The sequence below is a fragment of the Fusarium vanettenii genome (assembly GCF_000151355.1).
Source record: "Fusarium vanettenii 77-13-4 chromosome 3 genomic scaffold NECHAsca_2_chr3_3_0, whole genome shotgun sequence".
NCBI lineage: Eukaryota > Fungi > Ascomycota > Sordariomycetes > Hypocreales > Nectriaceae > Fusarium > Fusarium vanettenii.
Genome location: NW_003315880.1, coordinates 3,229,062 through 3,250,379, shown reverse-complemented (window position 1 = coordinate 3,250,379; position 21,318 = coordinate 3,229,062). Strand labels below are relative to the sequence as shown.

The 21,318-nt window shown below is 54.9% G+C and overlaps 6 protein-coding genes across 6 annotated transcripts; 3 read left to right on the top strand and 3 right to left on the bottom strand.

Moving 5' to 3' along the window:
- Nucleotides 1–20: 20 nt before the first annotated feature.
- NECHADRAFT_103884 (uncharacterized protein) lies at nt 21–1,043 on the bottom strand. The gene is made up of 3 exons (XM_003052784.1): nt 885–1,043; nt 612–824; nt 21–561 (listed from the first exon to the last, which is right to left on the bottom strand). Exons 1-3 carry the CDS (start codon nt 1,005–1,007, stop codon nt 115–117), a joined length of 783 nt encoding a protein of 260 aa, XP_003052830.1. The 5' UTR covers nt 1,008–1,043; the 3' UTR covers nt 21–114.
- A 1,240-nt stretch (nt 1,044–2,283) lies between these two features.
- On the top strand, nt 2,284–3,598 carry NECHADRAFT_36217 (uncharacterized protein; the record flags this gene model as incomplete). The annotated part of the gene is made up of 4 exons (XM_003053291.1): nt 2,284–2,340; nt 2,388–2,758; nt 2,810–3,218; nt 3,275–3,598. 4 exons carry the CDS (start codon nt 2,284–2,286, stop codon nt 3,596–3,598), a joined length of 1,161 nt encoding a protein of 386 aa, XP_003053337.1.
- A 731-nt stretch (nt 3,599–4,329) lies between these two features.
- NECHADRAFT_67734 (uncharacterized protein) lies at nt 4,330–5,611 on the bottom strand (the record flags this gene model as incomplete). Its single annotated transcript, XM_003052783.1, has 5 exons — nt 5,439–5,611; nt 5,096–5,361; nt 4,885–5,046; nt 4,578–4,828; nt 4,330–4,513 (listed from the first exon to the last, which is right to left on the bottom strand). Exons 1-5 carry the CDS (start codon nt 5,494–5,496, stop codon nt 4,330–4,332), a joined length of 921 nt encoding a protein of 306 aa, XP_003052829.1. The 5' UTR covers nt 5,497–5,611.
- A 1,137-nt stretch (nt 5,612–6,748) lies between these two features.
- NECHADRAFT_35520 (uncharacterized protein) lies at nt 6,749–7,778 on the bottom strand (the record flags this gene model as incomplete). The annotated part of the gene is made up of 2 exons (XM_003052782.1): nt 6,749–7,449; nt 7,535–7,778. The coding sequence occupies 2 exons, from the start codon at nt 7,776–7,778 to the stop codon at nt 6,749–6,751; spliced, it is 945 nt and encodes a 314-aa protein (XP_003052828.1).
- A 1,281-nt stretch (nt 7,779–9,059) lies between these two features.
- NECHADRAFT_35450 (uncharacterized protein) lies at nt 9,060–9,649 on the top strand (the record flags this gene model as incomplete). The annotated part of the gene is made up of 2 exons (XM_003053290.1): nt 9,060–9,346; nt 9,406–9,649. 2 exons carry the CDS (start codon nt 9,060–9,062, stop codon nt 9,647–9,649), a joined length of 531 nt encoding a protein of 176 aa, XP_003053336.1.
- Nucleotides 9,650–12,037: 2,388 nt separating this feature from the next.
- On the top strand, nt 12,038–20,602 carry NECHADRAFT_36718 (uncharacterized protein; the record flags this gene model as incomplete). The annotated part of the gene is made up of 6 exons (XM_003053289.1): nt 12,038–12,084; nt 12,143–14,786; nt 15,050–17,467; nt 17,507–18,549; nt 18,616–20,263; nt 20,306–20,602. The coding sequence occupies 6 exons, from the start codon at nt 12,038–12,040 to the stop codon at nt 20,600–20,602; spliced, it is 8,097 nt and encodes a 2,698-aa protein (XP_003053335.1).
- Between the last annotated feature and the right edge of the window lie 716 nt (nt 20,603–21,318).

The following is a 21,318-nucleotide window of genomic DNA, read 5'->3' as shown; positions in this document are numbered from 1 at the left end:
TTCACAGTCTTTCTGAGATTGATCAACGCACCTTGTTTTTAATTTTAGGGTCAAGTTATTATGCTCTATTCATACTCGTTTCATCCTGGGTATTCATCCACCGTGCTATACATTTTACCGGCCCATCCAACCACCATCCACAACCAAGATGTGGCCGCTCACGTAGCCACTGGCCTTGCTAGCCAGATACACCGACGTACCCTTGAAGTCCTCCGGGGAACCCCAGTTGCCGGCAGGAATGCGCGAGGTGATGCTAGCCAGGCGCTCAGGGTTCGCCAGCAGAGCCTCGTTCATGTCTGTGGCGATGTAGCCGGGGGCGATGGCGTTGACCGTGATGCCCTTGGACGTCCACTCGTTGGCGAAGCTCTTTGTGATCTGGCCCACGGCGCCCTTGGAAGCGGCGTAGGCGGGGACGGTGAAGCCGCCCTGGAAGGTGAGCAGCGAGGCAAAGTTGATGATGCTGCCGCGGCGGCCGGTGACGGGGGAGGGCTCGAGGTTGAGCATGTGGGCTCCAACGTCTCGGCAGAGGGTGAAGACGGAGTTGAGGTTTACTTGGATGACCTGGGTTTGTCAGTATTGCCTAAATGGGCAACTGGGCTGTTTGAACTCACCTCGTTGAAGTCGCTGTCGGGAAACTCCTCGCAAGGATGTCGTCGCTGAATACCGGCGCAGTTGACCAGAATGCGAATCTGGTGTCCATCGGCAAGGACCTTGGGCACGAGCGCAGCAACAGATTCTTGCGACGACAGATCGGCAGTGTAAATAAAGGCCTTTCGGCCTAGCTTCCCGATGGCCTCCTTTGTAGAGTTGACAGTGGTATCCCGCTACAATTCTCATGTCAGCACCACACCTCTCCCTCCCAGAGTTCTCATGAGATGACGTACCTGGACCAGGATGACATCGGCACCAGCCTCGGCAAGACCAATTGCTACGGCCTGGCCAATGCCACGGGTGCCACCAGTGACGAGAGCAGTCTGACCCTCAAGGGAGAAGAATGAAGCAGCCATTGTGAAGTTTGTAACAATGTCAGGTTACGCTACAGGGTGGACAGAGGATGGTGTTTTTGTTTTATTCAACGAGGGGCAAGACCCCCCGCGGGGTGAAAGTTGACGATGGAGGGGCAGTCGCCCCCGGCTTCGGAAAGCGCCATTTGGAGCGGCTTAAACTCGGCCACGATGGTCCAATTCTTTCCCGTAAAGTCGAGCCGAGTCAGGCCATGAGCTGTTGTCAATTGTAATGCCCCTGCCCTCGTTGGAGAGGAGCAGCTAATGCGTGCATTCGCATTCGCAGGTGCCGGAGAGAAGTCCGGACACCGGCCATATCGCCGTATAAAGCCCCGCATGAAGTCCATAAGGAGGGGTGACCGGCCCGTACCTATACGCTCATGACTCTATGCTCTTCCGACTCATGTTTTCTCTCGACAAGGCAACTTTACTCCGTCAGAGACATGAGAAACTGTTGTAGAGCTTGTAGTTGAGGACGGATAAAGTTGCCCTCCTCTCAGCTACTCTGGACAATGAGCCGGCGAGGATTACCATTCTAGGCCATTCTCCAACATCCCGTCTCCAAGAACAGTGGACCGGACAACTGAAGCGAACGCTAGCCAGCTCGAAGAATTAGCGCTTGAGCACCCCGCGGGAGGGAGGAGCTCCGTCAAGTTTTTGTTTGAGCCGGGTCAGCGGGGGGAGGAGTGTACCTGGCTTTCAGTGTAAGACGGCTGGCCAACCAAGACGTTTCTAAAGCTTCCACACACCCCTGATCAAGTCAATGTACTTGTACCTGACACGGCTTTCGAAGCTGCAAGAATTGAAAAATTGCCCATTCTCTTTCGCTGTCATGGGGGCCGAGAGGCGTCATGGGGCGTCATGGGACGTCTCCCGCGGGGCCCATCATCCATCGTGGGGCGGGTTTTCCGACCCGGGCGAGCTCCATCTCGGCCCTCTCCCCGCGATTGTATTTTTTTTGCTAGGCAAAGTGACGGTCAGAGTGCCCCTGTTACCATTCGAGCGTCTTCTGGAAAGTCGTGTGCTTTTAGTACTTTTTGCCTTGAGCTCCTCTGGAAGACTCTCGGGTTTCGTTCCAATATCGGACCCGGTTTGAATCCCCCCGGCCCGCCTTTACAACTAACCCACGTCGCGCTCTTCCTCTCACCTCCATTCGCGTCTCTCCAATAATTTCTTTCCTTTATTATTTCTTTCTAGATACCACCTCGTGTTCATAACTCGTCAATTGGCCTGTAGTTTACCCATCTCCATCTCTCCACCTTTTCACATATCCTCCACAATGGCAACTGAGCGTGTAAGAGCTTCCGTCCTCCACGGCGAGAAGGATCTCCGTATTGTAAGTTGAGCTATCTGGGAAGCTTGGCCAAGCTAATCATCGTACAGCAAGAGCGAGAGCTTCCACAGCCTGCCAGCAACGAAGTCCAGGTCACCGTCCAGTCCACCGGCCTCTGTGGCTCCGATCTTCACTACTACAACCACTTTCGCAATGGCGACATCATCGTCCGTGAGCCCTTGACTCTCGGCCATGAGTCCGCCGGTACAGTTGTCGCTGTTGGCTCAGACGTCACCAACCTCGTCCCTGGAGACCGCGTTGCTCTCGAGGTCGGTCTGCCCTGTGAGTCCTGTGAGCTCTGCGGTGAGGGTCGGTACAACATCTGCCGGGGCATGAAGTTCCGCAGCTCAGCCAAGGCAAACCCTCATGCCCAGGGAACTCTCCAAGAGAAGATCAACCATCCTGCCAAGTGGTGTCACAAGTAGGTATTTCTCATTCTAGATCGCTTAAAGTCGTTCTAACAAGACCTCAGGCTGCGCGAAAATGTCTCCCTCGATCTCGGTGCTCTCGTTGAGCCTCTCTCCGTCGCCATGCACGCCCGAGACCGCGCCGCTCTCCCCAAGGGCTCAACTGTCCTGGTTCTCGGCGCCGGTGCTGTTGGTCTCCTCGCAGCCGCCGTCGCCAAGGCCGATCAGGCCAAGACCGTCATTATCGCCGATATTCTGAAGGACCGTGTTGACTTTGCTACCTCCAATGGATTCGCTGACGCTTCCGTGGTTGTCCCCATGGAGCGCCCCCAGACTATCGAGGACAAGCTCGCCTATGCCCAGAAGGTGGCCGCTATGGTCAAGGAGACCCAAGTTAACGGAGAGGCTGTTGGAGAAGTTACAGCTGTCTACGAGTGCACCGGTGTTGAGACATGTGTGCAAACTGCAATCTATGTAAGTCTATGACTGCAATCTGATTCATTGACAAGCCACTAACACATTTCTACTAGGCCACCAAGCCCGGCGGCAAGGTCATGATCATCGGCATGGGCACCCCCATCCTCACCCTCCCCATGTCCGCCGCCTCCCTCCGTGAAGTCGACCTCATCGGCGTCTTCCGCTACGCAAACACCTACCGCCAGATCATCGACCTCCTCAACAACCCGCCCGCCGGTATGCCCGACATTAGCTGCCTCGTGACCCAGCGTTACAAGGGCCTGGACCGCATCGAGGAGGCCTTCAAAATGGCGGGCAAGATCAAGGACGAGAGCGGTAACCTTGTGATAAAGGTGGTTGTCGATACTTCGAGCAACGGGGACTCTCCCCGGCTGTAGATTTGGTTGTTGAGATTTGGGCGTGTTTATAGATTTGGGGAAAACGGCGAATGTTGACAAATGGTGTCTTTGGGATGGGTAGTTTGCTAGCAAAATAACAGTAGTATATGGATTTCATGATTCATTCGTATTTTTGCTGCTTTGAATCTGAGGTGCAGGGTATGCAGGTTGTTGGTCAACAAGCAAGGAGCTTTCATCCTTGGGCCTAAGGCTCAAGGCATGATATACAAGATGAAATGTATTTCTGAGGTCCTCGGATTCCGAAACCCGACAAGAACGGAACGGCTCAAGTCGCAGTTCGTACAAGACTATGGGATTCTGGGCCGAGTTCGACAAGCGGAAAATGAGGTCCGACTACGGAACCCCGCCATGAAGCAACGCGGGGCAGTTTGCAACCAGGAAGAATGCCTCGAGGCACACAGACAAGAGATCATGATCGATGAATGAGCAACAAAAGGATTAAGAATCTTGCACAAATTCATTAAGGACGGCCTTCACCATGCTAAATGTCTGTTCCGTTCACCAAACGTGAATAACATCAATTGCAGCGCAAGGGGAGCACATGGACGATGGGTTATGAGAGTGTTTTTATTCATTCATGAAGCCTCTGTAGAGCCTCTAGTCTATTACATAAACGGCATTGTGTGATCATCATCTCACTTTTATCTCATAATCTCATCCAAAACCGCGATTCCTAACTCTTTATCGTAAATCTACAACCTTCCTTGAAGTCACGACTTGTCGGGGAAGCCAAAGTCGACACCGAAGGGAGGGTAGACGTATCGCTTCAGCTCACCCTTCTTTGTGAGGTCGTCCGAGTAGTCGTTGAGGAGCTTCAGGTCGTCGGCGTCGAGGTCAACGATGGTCTTGTTGGCGGTGATGCGCTCGGGGGTGACGGACTTGGCGAGGACGGTGCTGCCACGGGCGACTGGATTTGTATGTTAGTTACGAATTGCAACTCTGATACAGATTTGGAAACTTACCGTGGTAGCTGAGGAGGACGGTAGAGGCAGAGACACCCTTCTTCTCGGCAATCTTGACAACGGGCTCAGCCGTCATGACGGGACCGCCAGTGCTGCCGAGAGGGCTGTAGGCCTCAATGTGGATACCCTTCTCCTTGCAGAAGTCGACAATCTCCTGCTGGGGAAGGCTTGGGTGGTTCTCGATCTGGTTGACGGCGGGGATGATGGTGGCATGAGGCAGAAGCTCCTCAAGGTATCGCTTGCTATACTGTAGTGAAGTGTTAGTCTCGAGCTCTGTGTTAAATTGAGGAGGGGAAAGCTTACGTTGCAGACACCAACACCCTTGGTCTTGCCAGTAGCGGGAAGCTTCTCCATCTGCTTCCAGCCATCGACGTGGTTGTAAGATCGGATAACATCTCGGGAACCGTCCTCCTTGGTGGGGAACTTGTCATGGTTGCCCTCAGGGTTGAGGAGAAGAGGCCAGTGCTGCATTCATTAGTAACCATTTTTCTACCAAGGGAAAATTGCAACTCACCACCAGGAAGAGATCAACGTAGTCGAGACCGAGAGCCTTCAGGGACTTGTCGAGAGCCAGCTCGCAGCGGGTGTTGTAAGTAGCCCAGACCTTGGTCACGATAAAGATGTCCTCGCGCTTGACGCCAGCGTCGAAAGCAGCCTTGAGGCCAGCGCCGACCTCCTCCTCGTTGCCGTAGCAGTAGGCGCAGTCGACCATCTTGTAGCCATCCTTGAGAGCGAAGGCGACAGCGGCCTCGACCTGACCGGGGGCGGACTGCCAGGTGCCTGTCGGCGAGCGAGAGTTAGTCAATTGACTCGCTCAAAGCTTCCAAAGAGCAAAATCACTCAGGAATAACACGTACCGAGACCAACGGCAGGAATCTCCTGACCGTTGTTGAGCTTGAAGCTGGTGGGAGCCATTGTGTGAATCTTGAAGCGGGTGGAAGAGAGTGGGGGTTGTCTAAAGACGAAGAATGAAGAAGAAGGAAGAGATCGAGTCAAGAGCAGAGGGAGAAAAGAAGCTCCCACAGAAGCGGGCACCCTTGCGGCTATAAATCGCGTCCCCATCATGAACAATCTAGCTTTCCACGCAGCAGCTCATCCCACTCCCCTCAAGCTCATGACCCTTTCTTCCCCCCAATCTCCTCTGATGATCCGCGGGGTCAAAGCCGAGTCGAGTCGAGCAGGACCCCACCAAGCTCCGTCACTTTTCATGGTCCATGGCGGGGCCCCAAAGGAGAAGAGACAAAGGTTTGGGGTGTGTGAGGTCCAGTCGGTGGAGCCGAGTCATGATGTACTGGTACGAGGGCGTCGGCATCGGTGGACGGAGAATTCGCGCCCGTTTCTCGGGGTGGGGTTGGTCCGAGGGGGTAGCAGCCACGCATCATGCCTCTCCTTCTCGTGCTTTATCCATGCGGAATCACAGGCTTTTCCGTCTTTTGCTGCATGCTGGATGTAGGTACACGCTTGATTGGCGCCGCACGATGCTCATAGTGGCCGCCACAGGGTGGATCGAGTCGGCAAGAACCCCGGTCAGTCTTCCGGCCTGTTGGACACTCTGCCCCCAACGTCTGACAAACTGCTGCTCTCTTGACAGACGGGGAGCTTGTTGAAACGCCAACTGACTGATCGTTGGTCACAGAATCAGTATCATTCTGGGATGCCCCGCGTTTCGAGGCCTCGAGCCCGTTTAAATACTCTTCTTCTGGCTCTTGGTTGGTGGATATCTAAGCTTCACCCACGACATATCACTCGGCGGCTGGAGAAAATATTGCTGTTCTACTGATTCAGCAGTAATTATGAAACCCCCAATCTGGGTATCCCAAGAGTCTTTCGCCGAGACTCTCGCCTCTCTCTATGCCGTCCTCGTCTGGGCTCTAAGGAAACGACAGGAAACTATACATACATACATATGGAAAAGAAAAGAGAATGCACCGGTCGGTGATATCCATTACAACAAAGATGTGCCAAAAACTCCACTCTCCATGTCCCTGGTTTTTTGCGATCCCACCTCTTCTCGTCGTGCGTCATTGTTTCTTTCATGATCCAAGGTCTAGCCCGACACAAGAACCCAAAGCCTGTGGCATGTTAGCAATCATCATCTCGTTAGGGGACACCGTCGAAGCACGGCCAGGACCTCAAGCCTAGCCGCCTCGAGGCAGGATGTGAACACTTACAAAAAGAATACCATCAGCACTCCAAACATCTTGGCGATCAGCCATCTGTTGCTTGATACTCGAGACCAATACTTGAGTAGCTCTCGTTGCGCTCCCTCAACGTTGTCCACCACATCCTCCGTGTTGGCATCGATGCGCTGGATCATCTCGCTCTGCTCCGACACCATGGTCGCTAGTTGTCCAAAGATGCTGCCCAATTCGCTAATCGTCTTCTCGATCGCTTCGATTGCCTCTCCTCGTTGTTGGATGTATGTGTTGGTCGGTTGGGCCTCCTCCATCATCAACAATTGCTGGTCGCCCACGGGGTTGAGGGAGAGCGTGTCTTGGCCTGGGGCTGGCGAGTTACGGGCGGGTGTTCCGTAGAGCGGAGAGGCGGACTGTTGGATAGATGGTTGTGCATGCTGCGACACTGACGAGATGAAGTTTTCCGTTCTTGATCGCGAAGCCTGGATATTCTTGGTTCTCTCCTCCAGAACATCCTTGAAGTTGACCGAGACATCAGTCAATTTGCCTTGCAGCAGATATACAACGTTCTTGTTGTGTTCGCCCTCCTGGTCGGCCGTCGGGTGCTGGCTCTTGGAGAGTGTCTGTAGGGCACCGATCTGCTGGTTGAGAGACGACAGATCCTGCTTGATAACGAAGGTGAGTTCGTTGATCTCGACTGGCCGGTCGTCGAAGAGGGTACGTCGCTTCGCCACTATTTCCTGAAATTAGCTTTTGGCGATCAAAACAATCGCGCAGCGAGGCACCGAACGACTGCCTCCGATAAGACAAAAACTCACATTGTGCTAGCTTTTCCAGCTTGCCCATAGTCGCCGAAATGCCACGGCCAATCTCGGCTGCCTTTCTGGCAAAGTCAGATCGCCTCGGTCGGCCGTCAGCATTGCCGTTGGCGGCATTCTTTTGCGCGTCGGTCAGCAGAGACCGGCGCTGAGAGCTGACTTTGGAGGTGGCCTGCTTGCGCTGCGCCTGGGCGAGCACCGACTTGAACTCGGAGGTTCGGTCTTGGATAGATGCGACAGCCATCGTGACTGAATTATGAGGGGTTGAAGATGGGCTCGAGGGAGGGGAGGACTGCGGCCAGCGCGGCTTCGGTTCTCGAGCAGTTCGCGGCGAAAGTAAGGGTGGCGAGGGATATGCCACCTAAACGCCAAACAGCTGTTGATTATGAGGCGCCAAGTCGTGATGTTCGGCCTCGTTGATGGTGCTGGATCGGTGCGGAAGGGGCCGGATCAAGTCTCGGTTCGGACGGGTGAATGGTGATTGGGGGCGGGAGATGACGCGGAAGCGAATTGCAAGATATTAAAATAGAGGTAGAGTATTATTAGTTGCCTCGATAGCGAAGAGTCTGACCAAGTTGAGTTGAATACAGTTGCAAGAGAAAGCTAGGCGTGCAATAGAGTTGCGCGCTGCAGGGACGGAGAAGAGGCTACGCAACCAAGAATGTCAGAGACAAATGAGGTTTGGCGTTTCTGCGCCTGAAAGGGGATTCGGGACGTGTCGTTGGTTTGTCTTGGAGACTTGGTTCCAGGCCGAAAGCACAGACGTCGAACCGCCACGCTGGCTCCTTTGAATGTTGAGCCGAGGTATTTCCGCTGTGGCTAGTGCTATTCGTGATTGCGTGGCTTGACGGATTGGACTCGCTCGGGATGGAGGTTGCAGTGATACATGTCCTTCGTATCAATGTTGAACATGGAGATGGGCCTCAAGAAGCGATCGAGGACAGCGCTGTGCGAGGAGTTGCCGTAAAGTTCTCGCCTATCTTTTGTCGAGTGCGAGGCCAGGTTCAGACAACCTCGTGAACCTAATTGGTGTTTGTTCAGCACGTGGGTGTGAAGCAAACTAAAAGAATACGTACGGAATGGACTTGACAGCTTCACTTCGATCTCATCATTTTAGTCTTAAGGCATAGTTGAAGTGAATACTTGCTGAAGCTTTGCGAATCTTGGGCATCGCTGCAACTATGAAGCTTGAGAAAGATTCACTTAGATTGCCGTGCCTTTCAGGTCCGCCCTGCACTCAAGTGGAGTCAGCGTGAAACCGCCACTCAGCGTGCTTCTCGAAATAGTATACGGAGTAAGCGATCCATAGATGCGATTGACATAATCCCCCTATCAAGCCCCCGCCAGACCTTTGCCAGCTTATAGGACACTTTTACCCTGCGTGCATATTGTTTCTTGCATCGTTTCCTTGCTTCTACTCGACAATTGCTTCCTATCTGTCGCGCAATCCCTCGAATCGCTCGCTGCCAACCTCCCTTCTCCCCCTCCGATCGACCCCGCGAAACCCCGCCAAATCGACACCGCCATGGCTCAAGAAGGCATCTTCAGCGCCAACCTCCTCTCCCCTGAGGTCAAGGCTGCTCTGCCCGATGGCTACACTCTGCGCGCTCTACGAAAGTCCGACTTTGACAGTGGCTTCCTTGACTGCCTGCGAGTCTTGACCACTGTTGGCGAGATCAGCGAGGCCGACTTTGCGAAGCAGTACGACGACATGGCCGTTGCTGGCAGCTACTACATCATCATCATTGAGGACACCACTCGCGCAGAGCGCCCTGTTGTTGGAACTGGGGCTCTCATCGTTGAGCGAAAATTGTAAGCCAATCTGACTCCATTCCAAGCTGGCATGGGCAACTGACCAACTCTCCCTGCAGCATCCACAACCTTGGCGCCGTCGGCCACATCGAGGATATCGCCGTCGCAAAGGACCAGCAAGGCAAGAAGCTGGGTCTCCGAATCATCCAAGCCCTCGACTACGTCGCTGAGCAGGTCGGTTGTTATAAGAGCATCCTCGACTGCAGCGAGGCCAACGAGGGCTTCTACGTCAAGTGTGGCTTCCGACGAGCTGGTCTCCAGATGGCCCACTACTACGAGGGCACCAAGGGTAAATCGCAGTGATTTCTTTATAACTTTACGGACGTGTAGGCGTGTTGGAGGCCCAAGTACTGTGCCTGGGCTGTGACGCGCTTACACGTACACATGTTTCTCTTTTTGTTGGCATTCACCATCTCAGTGCGTTGCACAGAGGCTGATGCGGTTTCGCATGGCGTAGGAAGTAAAATATAACGAGGGTGTCTGGAAATTAGAGGGTAGATCGGCTGCCGGATGAATATAGACGAATATTTCTGTGTCTTGCTGGAACTCTTTGGCCAGTGTCACCTTTTGAGCCCTGATGCCCTGAAGTAGAATGAGTGATATTGTGCTCGACGGAGACGTCATTGGAAATAACAACAGCAGAATGAGGACTGGGAGACCTTGTCTATTTGACTAAACGTCGGCAATGTTAAGGCACTTCTTACTTATGGAGTTTCGTCTCACTTTTATTGCCGTGATGGTCGCAATGTTGAGGAGGGTGAGATGGATGTAGGAAATCCCATGATTGGCTGGTTTAGGCTCACATTGAACTTGAGCGTCGCTGATACAAGAAACGATGAGACGCAGACAAAACGAAATAAGGAGCGCAATCACTGGCAATGCTTACCAGTTGGATCTGAGTTCGGGGAATGAAAGAGCCGATGACCGACTTGAGATCTTCCCAAGAACGTACCTATCACGCGCGTCAGGGAAAAATTAAGATACTAGTACAAAGATCAACTTGTACTTCCTAAGGATGCCTTTCAGTGTGGAATAAATTATTACAAAACAATCTATAGAATGCATTTAATAGCTTATTCTTCCACCATCTAATCATTATTATTCGTATTCGAATTCATTATAAAGTCATAGTATAGGACGTGTTAGATGTCCTTTGTCGCTCTGGCGCCTCGATTATTTCTTGTCCCGCGTACGTGTCACCCCTCGACACCACTCGACGTCACCTCCCGACTACGAGGACGGGGCTTGCGTGTGTTGTCTTCCAAGGGTCCGGCGCAGTGGTGGCCGTGGTACGTGCGTGGTTGGTGTGCTACGTGCGACGCGCTTGAAAGTGCAACGGGTTTGTTACGTCTTGTGATCCCCCGCAATCAAGCAGAGAGAGAGGAGAGAGGAGACAAGACAACTAACGAGATCGGCAGGCTGCGTGAACAGGTTGCATGGCCATTTTTTGGGAAATTTGCTCTTGACGATTGCCGTCCCGAGCCTGCATTCTCAGACCCATACGGACAGTATCCAGGGGCTTGCGGGTTAGTCCTGGTTTGTAGGTCGGTAGACTGAGCCACATTGAGTGACGAACCCTTCAAGCTTTCAATTTATGTACATTTCCAGAAGCAAGTGGAGGAATGGGGACCTTGGGCGGCATTCTCCTTGTACCTGGGTGGAGGCTGGCTGGCCAAGGTGCCATTCGGCGCTGGAACGGGAGTCCGATTAATGAACCTGCACTACGTCAGCAGAAGAGAGCTCTAGAGCTCGTAGATGTGCTTCTTGCTCAACTCGTCGTGACACTTACAGCCATTCCAGTTTCAGAGAAGCTGCAGAACGTCAGTCACCAGCTCGTAACCGGCCCCTTGATCCATGTTTCGCGTGCGCGTGTGTTAATTACCAGCTTCGGGTATTGTTGATGAGCGTGGCACTAACGCGGAGTCGCAACTGATCTCGTAACCCCGTAGCGCTGTTTCGCTGCCGCTCTACATGCGTTGGCCGACTCCGCTGATAGTCTCCATTCCTCGGTCAGCCCATCCCCTGTTTTTTTTCTGCCTCCTCGACGCTGGCTTCCGTTGAGTGGAGGATTCTAGCTTCTCTTTGCTGCCGTGTTCTCCGTTATTTCGTACGAAATTCTGCGAGGCTGGGCGAATGGGGTACCTGCTTGGTGCGTGCTGCTGCCGGCCGTTGTTCCTTGTCTTCTTGGCCCCCAGGTGATGCCAGAGCCCGGAAGTGCCCCATCACCCTCCGTCATCCAATCTCCAACGGGCGACCTACTACCACTGGCACGACCTAACAAAAGTGCCTGACCGCACCATTTGCTCCCCGACCACCGCCTCCTTGCTCCATCACCATCGTATCGCCATCTGTCGCCTTTGTCCTATCTGTTTGTTCTGTTTCCATCATATTCTTCATTCTGAGTGTATTTGCATCTTCATTTACATCGTCGTTTCTGTTCTGTTCCTTCATTTCCCGCGCAGCCCCTGTATTCTAAGCTCCCCATCACGTCCGATCGCCCGTTACGCATCTTCTCCTCCCGCCGATCTTCATCACTGCCGAGCTCGATAAGTAGGCTGTCGCGCCTAATCCCAACTCCGTTCGCATACTGCCGAACTACATCCATCGCCTGGAAACGGTGTTCAGCCCTCACCAGCTTTGATACCCGACGAGAATGCTCCGATAACTGAGCAGCTACATACTACGCACGTTATGGACGGGACATACAATAACCCCTACGCGCAAGCGCAATCTCCATTGTAAATGGCCTTTGCCACTCTCGATTGGTGGCCGCGTGTTAACCTGCTACTTCTCTAGATCCCCTCAGACTCCCTCGGCCGGAGCATACCAGGTCAACGTCAGCCGCCAGAAGACGAGAAAATGGGTCCAAGCGCCCGTTCAGAACTATGACGGTGATGACTGGGGTGCCGACGAGTTCGAAGACGACGAGCCGCCGCCGCCGCCTCCTGTTCCTCGGGTCACCACGGGCCTCCGTCCCGTTGGCCAACGGTCCGAATCCTACGGCCCCTCCCCGATGCTGGCCGCCGCTGTGGCATCAAGTTCACAGAGCTCCAGCGGCCCGCCCTCGTTGCACATCCAGACCCAGGAGAATGCTTCTCCCTCGACTGCCGCTCCTGCCCGTGGCCCCGAGCAAGTCCACAATGCTGCTGCACTGGGAGCCGGACGAACCGGCTCACCCGCCCCCGCGTCTTCCGGCGCAGCATCGTCAAAGGCCCCCAGCTATCACCAGCCCGATGTCCGATCTTCCACGCCACAAAGCACCGCCAGCTCTGGTGCTCGCGCTTCTCCCGCGATTCGACCGTCTGAACTGTATCGTCACGTGGACGAGGACCGAAGACTGGGTGGCTCACCTCTATCCATTGCCGAAGCTATTGCGGCGAAACCGACTGATCGAGCAACGCCACCACTGAACGAGCCGAACCGGCAGAATTATAACCAAGGAGATGGTCCTGCTAATCAGCCAATCCAAAAGCAGCCGACGTTCGATAGTATTCTCGCTAAAAGGGAGGACTCTGAGCTCGCGCAACGAAGCTTCGACAATGCGCCAGCGGCCGAAAGTCGACCTCTGTACGAGGAAGCCCGCGATGTTAAGGAAGAGCCCGTGATTCACCCAGCCGCAGGTATAGATCGCAAGCGAATGTCCGTCAGCCCGCAGCTACCCAGCATGTTGCGGATGTCGGGCTTCGGGGACGACTTTTTTTCCTCGTCAAGTTCAGTTCCTCCTTCAGCGCCCCTGGATCCTGTAAAGCAGGAACAGCCCCCCGCACCAGCACTAGTCGCCCCTGCTCCTCAGTCACAATCCGATAGAAGCTCAACCCACGAGATTCCCACGATCGACGAGGCCCCCAAAGAAAACGTGGATAGCCCAAGGGTTGCGGCCATCTCTCAAAACCCGGCCCTCGCACCTGCGAATGATCCCCGAGCCATTCCGCCTCTACGCACGCCGAGTCCTCATACCAAGTCCCTGGAGGTGGCAGCACTTTCTGGCTCTCCCCAGTCCAAGCTGCCCGAGATTACACCCCCTGAGCCTCTCAAGCCTCGTGTACCGGAATACTCCCCTTCAGACTACGAGCCTCAATCGGCCCAGACACAACAGACCACAAGCACTTTCAATGCGTCGCCTGTTAAGGAAAGCGACATGTTGAGCGAGGAGATCATGAAGTCCCTGAGTCCGATCGGCCAGAGCTCTGCCCTGGCTCCCCCACCAGACAACTCGCAGTCTTTGACCCCAGGTAGCCGAAACGATACGAGGAATAGCAGCTACACTCTAAGCGGCTACGATGATTATTGGGCTGATACGACCGAGAGGCCAGCACAAGAAGCGAACAACGAGGTGAAGGATCACGAGAAGCCACAGCCAGTCCCTGCTCCGGCAGCTGCTCCACTTTCACTTCCTGCTCCAGTCCCAGAGCGGAAGGCCCTTGGCTCCGGCACATCCAGCCCTGCTCCTCCACCGGCTGAGGACAATGCGGAACAAGACTCCCTAGGTTTGCGCCGAAAGTTTTCCTGGGAGGCTGATTTTGGCCCTTCGCCCAATCTTTTTAAGAGCGAGTCACCGGCTGAAGGCTCATCCAAGAACGAGACTCCCACTGTCAATATTCCCTCGCCACTTGTTGCGTCTGCTATTCAGGCTCCTAGGGATGTTGGAGCCGAACCCGCTGGTCCATCAAGGAGCTCTCCGGGGCCTGTCGATACTCCCATGATCGTCGTTCCGCCGTCAGGTGGGATCTCTCATCAGGTTTCCAAAGCCAGCACACTCCCTCCGACACAGCAACCAGTTGTTCTTGAGCCTCCGTCTCCTATTTCCGTTAGAACTGATGAGAGCACACCTCAAGGTCTTGACCGTGTCGGGACTGGGGTTGAAGACAAGGTGCTCATACCAACACCATCAACCATCACTGCGTCAGCCACACCACCCCTTGAGAAACCACAACCACAGACTCTGGTGCTCCCCCCGAGCGAGTTTCCTCAAACCATTCCGTTCCGCGACATCATGAATCTTTCGACCCCCCTTCAAAGAACTCTCAAGTTTGATGCAGGCCGGGCTACATACGCCGCGTGGGAGTCAGGTCTAGAGAATTGGCTCTCTAACCTGATGACTCAACAGCCCGAGTATGCTCACGCAACTGGCTCTTTCTCGGGAGCTGGTCTTCCTGGTTCGAGCCAGGGAGGGCATGCTTCAACACCAAGCGGATCTCACTCACAACAGCCATACTACCAGCAGTATCTCAACGCAAGCTCTCCGACCACGACGGCTCCGGCAGCGGGTCGATCTCGATTGGGCGGCTTGCCCCTGCCAGCACCATCCGGCTCCAGCAGCTTTGGAAACTCGGGTAACCAGCTGGGTACCAAGAGCAAGGAATTCATGCACTCGGCTGGCAAGATGGGCAAGGGACTGTTCAGCAAGGGGAGGAGCAAATTGCGCGGAACCGGGGACAAGGTATTTCACTGACGCTTCTCTTTCTAGAACCTGCTGCGATGGGCTTCTTCCTTTTTCACTCCGAGCAGGGTAATTGTTGGGTTTATTCTCTCTTCATCATGCGCTTCGGGGCTGATGTTTCACTCTTGGCCTTATGACGAGACGGGTGTATGAGATAGGAATTCTACGACGCTTTTCCCCCTTTCCCACATGTCACCATGCTGTTGCCCATCCATCAGGCTGTATGTGACGAGAATGTTTATTAATGTTTCTTTGGTTGACAGGGCGAACCCATCCCTCCCCCGGTGCAAATCAAGACCAAGAATGAGAGACGCACGTCATGGGGCCTGAGCCTTGGAGCAAAGTCCCGCGCTGATGAATCTGCATCGCAAGCCGAGAAAGACATGATGTATACGAGGCCTCCGACCCAACTGCACCAGGCTCCCCCATCCTCCCAATCGTCTGTTGTGTCTCCCTTTGTCCCTGCACCTCAACATGGTGACCCTGGTAATCGACTTGCTTCACGAGAGAGCTACGGACCCCCACCCATGACCGGACCGGCAACCCTTCCCAGTAGGGATCAAGAAGATAGGACGGAATGGCAAATCCCAACGCCTGACAATGACAACTCTACCTGGGATCCCTTCAAGGGCACGGACCTTGGTAAGGACGATGCTTCGGAACACTCTGGAGTCTTGCTTAGGAACCGAGAAGATCATGGCCAGACAAGCCGTGGCGCTGAAGTACCATCTGGTAAGCCGGTGTCTGGTGACGCGACACCTACTCTTGCCAATACTGGAGGAATCCGTATGGTGCCGCCGGAAGCGTTCGCAACTTCGTCCCAGCAGCCTACATCTGCCTTTGCTACCCCCTCTCAACCAGTCCCTGCTGCTGCCCCTCCCCAAACCCAGAATGAGGCAAGTATGCCTCAACGGCAGTCGTCTTTCGTTGGGTTGCCATTGATTAGGAGAGGCTCAACATTTGACGTAACCACAAACCCCGCTCAGTCAAAGCCCACTGAGACGATCACTGAAGGGGTTTCTACCGATGTTGACGAAGATGCAGCTGCTGGGCAGCATGGAACACTCACTTCCGAGGTCACGGTTGGTTCAACCTTGGTTGGTACAGACTCTCTGATAGCCGGTAAGGATTTTGAGAAAGATGTCGATGAACCAGAGCAGCAGGCTCCTGCAGATGCCCCAACTGCCCAGCAAGAGCCGCAGCAGCCTCAGCAACAACCTCAGCAACAACCTCAGCAACAACCTCAGCCACCTCTTCATTCCCAAGGGCAGCATCCATTCCAGATGCACCCAGTCCACCATGGCCCTATGCCACCTCAGCATCCACAGTTTGGACCCCGGCCCATGATGCCACCCAACATGATGGGTGGCAATCCTATTCACAGACTTCCCCCCTCCGGACCGTGGAAGTTGGAGGAGAGCCATCTCTCCGAGCCTCTCCACCGTGTTACTCCTAAGCCGCAGCAGCTTCCCCCATCTGGTCAATGGAAGCTAGAAGAAAGCCACCTGGCCGAGCCTCTCCATATCGTTAACAGAAACCGTGCCGGTACTAGCAGCTCACACCAGGAGCCTTATTTCGGATATGACAAGGAGACCGGGATTGATCTGCCTTCGCCCACAAGCCCTGTAACTACCAGCCCTGGATCCAAGCCGTTCCAACATCGACAGAAGCCAAGTGAAACGCCTCCATCATCTGCAAACAGATACCCAGGCCTCTTTCCAGGACAGCCGCAAGCACAGCAAACTCCTAATGACGGACCTCCTGGCCCTACTCCGCAGTTTATGAGACGGCTGTCTAACGAGGCAGGTATTACGCGAACTGGAACGGGAGGTCCAGAGGAGGAACGTGGTCGTTCAAGAAAGGCATCGGCGTTGTTCAAGGACATTGGCAGTCGATTTAGAAGGGGATCATCTGAGCGCCGAGGCACGTCTGTGGAGCCCAAGCCACAGCAACAACAACAGCATCAGCAACAACCTTCCCAGTCTCATGCGCCTGACCAGCCGCATCTGCCAGGTGACGGGGCTTCCGTGTCCAGCATCACCACAGATGAAATGCAAGATCGTAAGAAGGCGAGGTCGAGCTTCATGCTTGGACTGCGAAACCGCCCTTCGACAGACCACGGGCGACAGAAGAGCAGAGATGGACTGATGGGACCTCCTCCTCGTCCAGATGAAGCCAGACCAGAGACGTCGCCGGAAGAACGAAAGCTATCTCGCTTCGGTACAGGTCTCGGTGCCCTTACTGGCCACCATCACAGGCCCAGCGGCCCTCCACGCGCGTCTACGTCAAACCTGGCCAACGAGCCTGGTACAAGCACGCCTCTCTCCAAGAAGAGATTCTCGGGTTTCAACACCAAGGCTGCAGTTGCTGGTGTCTTCCACCACCGTCCAAGTGGAGATATGACGCCCAAACCGGGGACCCCCAACTCCTCAAGGCCTGTGTCAAGCCAGCTTGCACTCCAACAACAAGCGTCTTTGGAGCGTCCAGAGTTCTCTCACCCTGGGTTCGAGAGGAGTAACACGGCCGGGCCGTCACTCGGGCAGATGCAGCAGCCCACCCCAGCGAATGCGCAGCCGCTTGATCCCCAGGAACGCCGCAGGAGACGAGGTTCAGCGGCCGGGTTGATCTCTGGGTTGTTAGGTCATGGCGGTAAGCATAAGGAAGAGCATCAGGTTGCGCCGGTTAGACCATCTTCGGGACAACAGCTTTCGATGCAACAGCCCCAGATGCAGCAGCCTCCAATGCAACAACCACAGGTTCGCCAACCTTCCGGGCCTCAAGTCGGCAACCCCCAGCTGCCTAGGCTGCAAACCCAGGATCAACCTCAAGGTCCTCCACAGGGCCGTCGCCCTTCAGGCCCTCAGCTTCCAACCCCTCAGCTTCCTGGACCACAGCTTGGTAGCCCCCTACTTCCGGGATCGCACCCTGCTAGTCCCCAAGTTGCTGGGGCACAAGTCCATAGTCCCCAACTTGCAAGCCCAACAATTGCCAGCCCTCAGCCTCAGAGGCCTCAGCAGTTTGGAAACCAGCAGCCTCCTATGCTCCGTCGGATGACTGGAACCTCTTCGTTGCTTGAGCAGACTCCGACGTCCCCTGACAGACCCCCCTCAGGCGGACCTCGACAGAAGCAGCAGGCTCAAGTCGCCTACCAAAATTCTCGTCCGTCGCCGCTAGGTTTTGGGCCGTCAACAACGCCAGGGGGAACACCCCCTATCGGCACAACGAACGCCCCAAGTCGTCATGGGACGCCGCAGACTCCTTTCAGTGTCGGGCAGGTCCTCTCTGACAATGGATCTGGCAGAATGCGATCGACCTCACCCGCAGCCTCGGCAGTTCGCCCTGCCCCGATGTCGCATGGTGCCTACCACAATTCAACACAATCCCTGGATAAGCTGGTTCGGCCTGGACAAGTCGGTGGCCAGGCTCAACAGCCTGCTACCGGCTCACCTACTATGGCGTTTCGACCTGATGTTCGGCCGGCTAATGGTCGCGTTGAGAATACTACCCGAGATGACTTGCCTCTATCTCCAGTTTCTCAGGTGTCTAACATGGGACCGCCATCAGTCTCTTCTATTGCTACAGGGCAAAGCCCTCGACTGGCAACATCCGGGCCAGCTACGGGAAGGAGACAATCCTCTCAGCTTTCGCAAACGTCACAGCCGAACACGCCCGCGTTGTCCATGGCATCTCATACTCCACCAACGCAACACCAACCGTTCTCCACTCGCATAGGCATGTCGCCACAACAGCAATACCAGCAGCAGTTCCCCCCAGGGTTCCAACCGCAGGTTTCTAATCCTCAGCAGGGCGGTCAGCAAAGCGTTCCCAGTCAGCAACAGCCGGGCGGTATCCGTGGCCAACCAAGCCCGCACCCTTCATCTTTGGCCCCTGGGCGTCCTTCGATGCAGATGCAGCCTTCCGTCGGACCTCAAGTACCTCCAAAGGATAACATGGGTCACCCACCTCAGCCTTATGCCGTGGAAGCACCTCGTCAAGGCACTCCCACGTCGTCTAAGTGGAAGGGACTGAAGAATCGAATGTCGGGGCAGGCGGTACATAAGCCATCATCCAGTCAGAGCAAGCCGGAAGGAGAGAAGCTGTCTGCGAGCAAGATTCTCGGGGCATTTAAACGAAGCTCCAAGGTTCCTCAGCAAGCACCGGCTGCCGAACACTCTTTCCAGGGGGGGTTCCAGGGAGGTTTCCAGGGGAGACAACAGAGTCAGCAGATCCCTGGTCAGCCCCCTTACGGGCAAACGCCGACTCCACGACAGTCTTCTCAGTTTGGCAGCCCTCCAGTCGGCCAGATGCAAACTCCACGGCAATCCTCTCAGCAATTTAGTAGCCCACCTGTTGGACAGATGCAGACCCCACGACAGTCCTCCCAGTTCACTAGTCCACCCATGGGCCAGCATCAGTTCCAGAGACCTCCAGGACCCATTGGCCAAGGTCAGCCTGGTATGGGCCAGCCGTATCCCGGCTACAGCTTCAAACCTCAGGGCCAATTCCAGTCTCCCCCTCAACCACAAGGCCAGTTCCAGTCCCCGCCTCAACCGCAGGGTCAGTTCCAGTCTCCTCAACAACACCAGGGCCAATTCCATTCTCCTCCTCAGACTCAGGGCCAGTTTCAATCCCCTCCCAGGCCTCAGGATCGATTCCCATCACCCCCTCTCCCACGAGGCCAGTTCGAATCTCTTCCCCAACGCCAAATCCAAGGTCAGTTCCAGTCACCACGCCAGACCCAGGGTCAGTTTCAATCTCCACCTCAACCTCAGGGTCAGTGGCAATCGCAAACGCATAGCCCCGGAGGCCAGTTTGTTCCATCCCCTTACCAGCCAGGCCAGTTCCCTACCCAGGGACAAGGAATGACTGGGCAATCCCTAAATAGGACACACCCGAGCCCTCGCGTCCAGCAGGGGCATATGATGCAGCAAAGCACTCATCAACAGCCGCAGCCGATCACGGTCCAAACATCCATCCCCATTCAGCAGCCAATTCCCGTACACGCGCCATCACCCCATCAAGGAGCCTTATTGCAGCAGTTCATGCCTCCGGCAGCCAATAATCAGCCCAGCAACGCGGAGTATCAAGGAAATAGAGGAGGGCAGCCAAGCCATCCGGCGTTCGCGCACAGAGGTAGTCCAGCTAATACTAACCGGCAAGGAAGGCCGGACATGCAGCGTCTTGTAAGCAATGACAGCCATCACAGCGGTGGAAGCAGCGGAAGCTCAAGGCTAGGCAGCAATCCTCCTCCCGCGGTTCAATATACATCCCCTAGGATGATCGCCGGCGAGAACGAGGCTACCAAGTCTCTGCCTCCAGCTGGGGGTGTACCTGTGGTTGCTGCGACTGCTGCTAGTGCATCGCCAGCCGGCGGTCAACCTGTAGTGGCGATGAGTGAGAACTCAGCACCCAAGACCGAAGAGCATCGCGCTCTTTCGTTAAGCCCTCCCAGCGGTTCGAACGGCGAGATCAGCCCGGTCAACTCGGCCCTTCTGTCTCAACCAACGCCGGAGCCAAAGGGCACGATCAACGCGGCGCCCGTCCAAAACGAAACAACACACGACAAGGCCGTCTCACCCGAAAGCAACGGCAATGGGATCGTTACCAAGGCGACTGGAGGGCCCTCCTTCTCGGCCGAGCTGGAAGATACAGAGGACGCTCGGAAGCGCACACTGCGGATCGACTCACAGGAGGAGAAGATCCATTATGACCCTAATGCCGACTCGGACGGAGAACTGCCTCCTCAGATGAGCGCAACGAGTTATCCCGGACAGGAGTGGAACCCTTACGGAGGGGAATACGGAGATCTCGATTAACGTATTGCAAGTTGATGAATCTCTCTTGATATATACGACAGCACAATATGTCACCAGTCTTGTACCTTGACACATCCGTCCTTTCATTTGTCTTTTTTGTTTTTTCCATCATTTACAGCGTGGCGTCAGGGCCATACTTTCATTACCCCCCCCCCCTTCCCTTGATGGTTTATTGAGACAAGATCGCATGGGGGACATTTAATACACAAAAGCAGGTCAGGGAAAACGAGGACAAAATGGAAAAGAAACACGCACTTGAGCATATATAGTTTTCTTTCCGTTAGTATACATAATTCTAGCCATTCAGAGCATCGCCCGCGTTGCAATGTCCCGGGCAAGTATAATATTATTCCATTAATCGCCAGTTCGGCCAGACCCTTGATCAGGCTGCGGGAAACGGTGACTGACATGGAAAAGGCCGGATGAGCTGGACGAGGTTCCAACAAGGCTCCGGCCAGGGCGCCATTGCTAGGACTCTGCTCTTGTTGGTGGACGGATACCTCTGATACGATGACTTGCCCCGTCACCCAAGTCACAAGTACAAAGACATATGCAAGCCGGCCCAGCACAACCCAGATGGCCCAAGGCCGCTGACCACCCCCATAAGAACTGCGTCAATATTGGTCCTGGAGTTCCGAGGAACATTTCTGTTGTCGTAACCATCCTCGCGGGCGACACTGCCTCCCAGGCGCGACACACCAAATCAAGCATCATGG

What these genes read in the sequence shown, in the direction of transcription:
- NECHADRAFT_103884 (XM_003052784.1), bottom strand. Translation starts at nt 1,007, where the DNA reads ATGGCTGCTTCATTCTTCTCCCTTGAGGGTCAGACTGCTCTCGTCACT. An exon ending in CCGATGTCATCCTGGTCCAG is followed by an intron (nt 825 to 884) that starts GTACGTCATCTC and finishes TGAGAATTGTAG; the next exon opens with CGGGATACCACTGTCAACTC. An exon ending in CCGACAGCGACTTCAACGAG is followed by an intron (nt 562 to 611) that starts GTGAGTTCAAAC and finishes TGACAAACCCAG; the next exon opens with GTCATCCAAGTAAACCTCAA.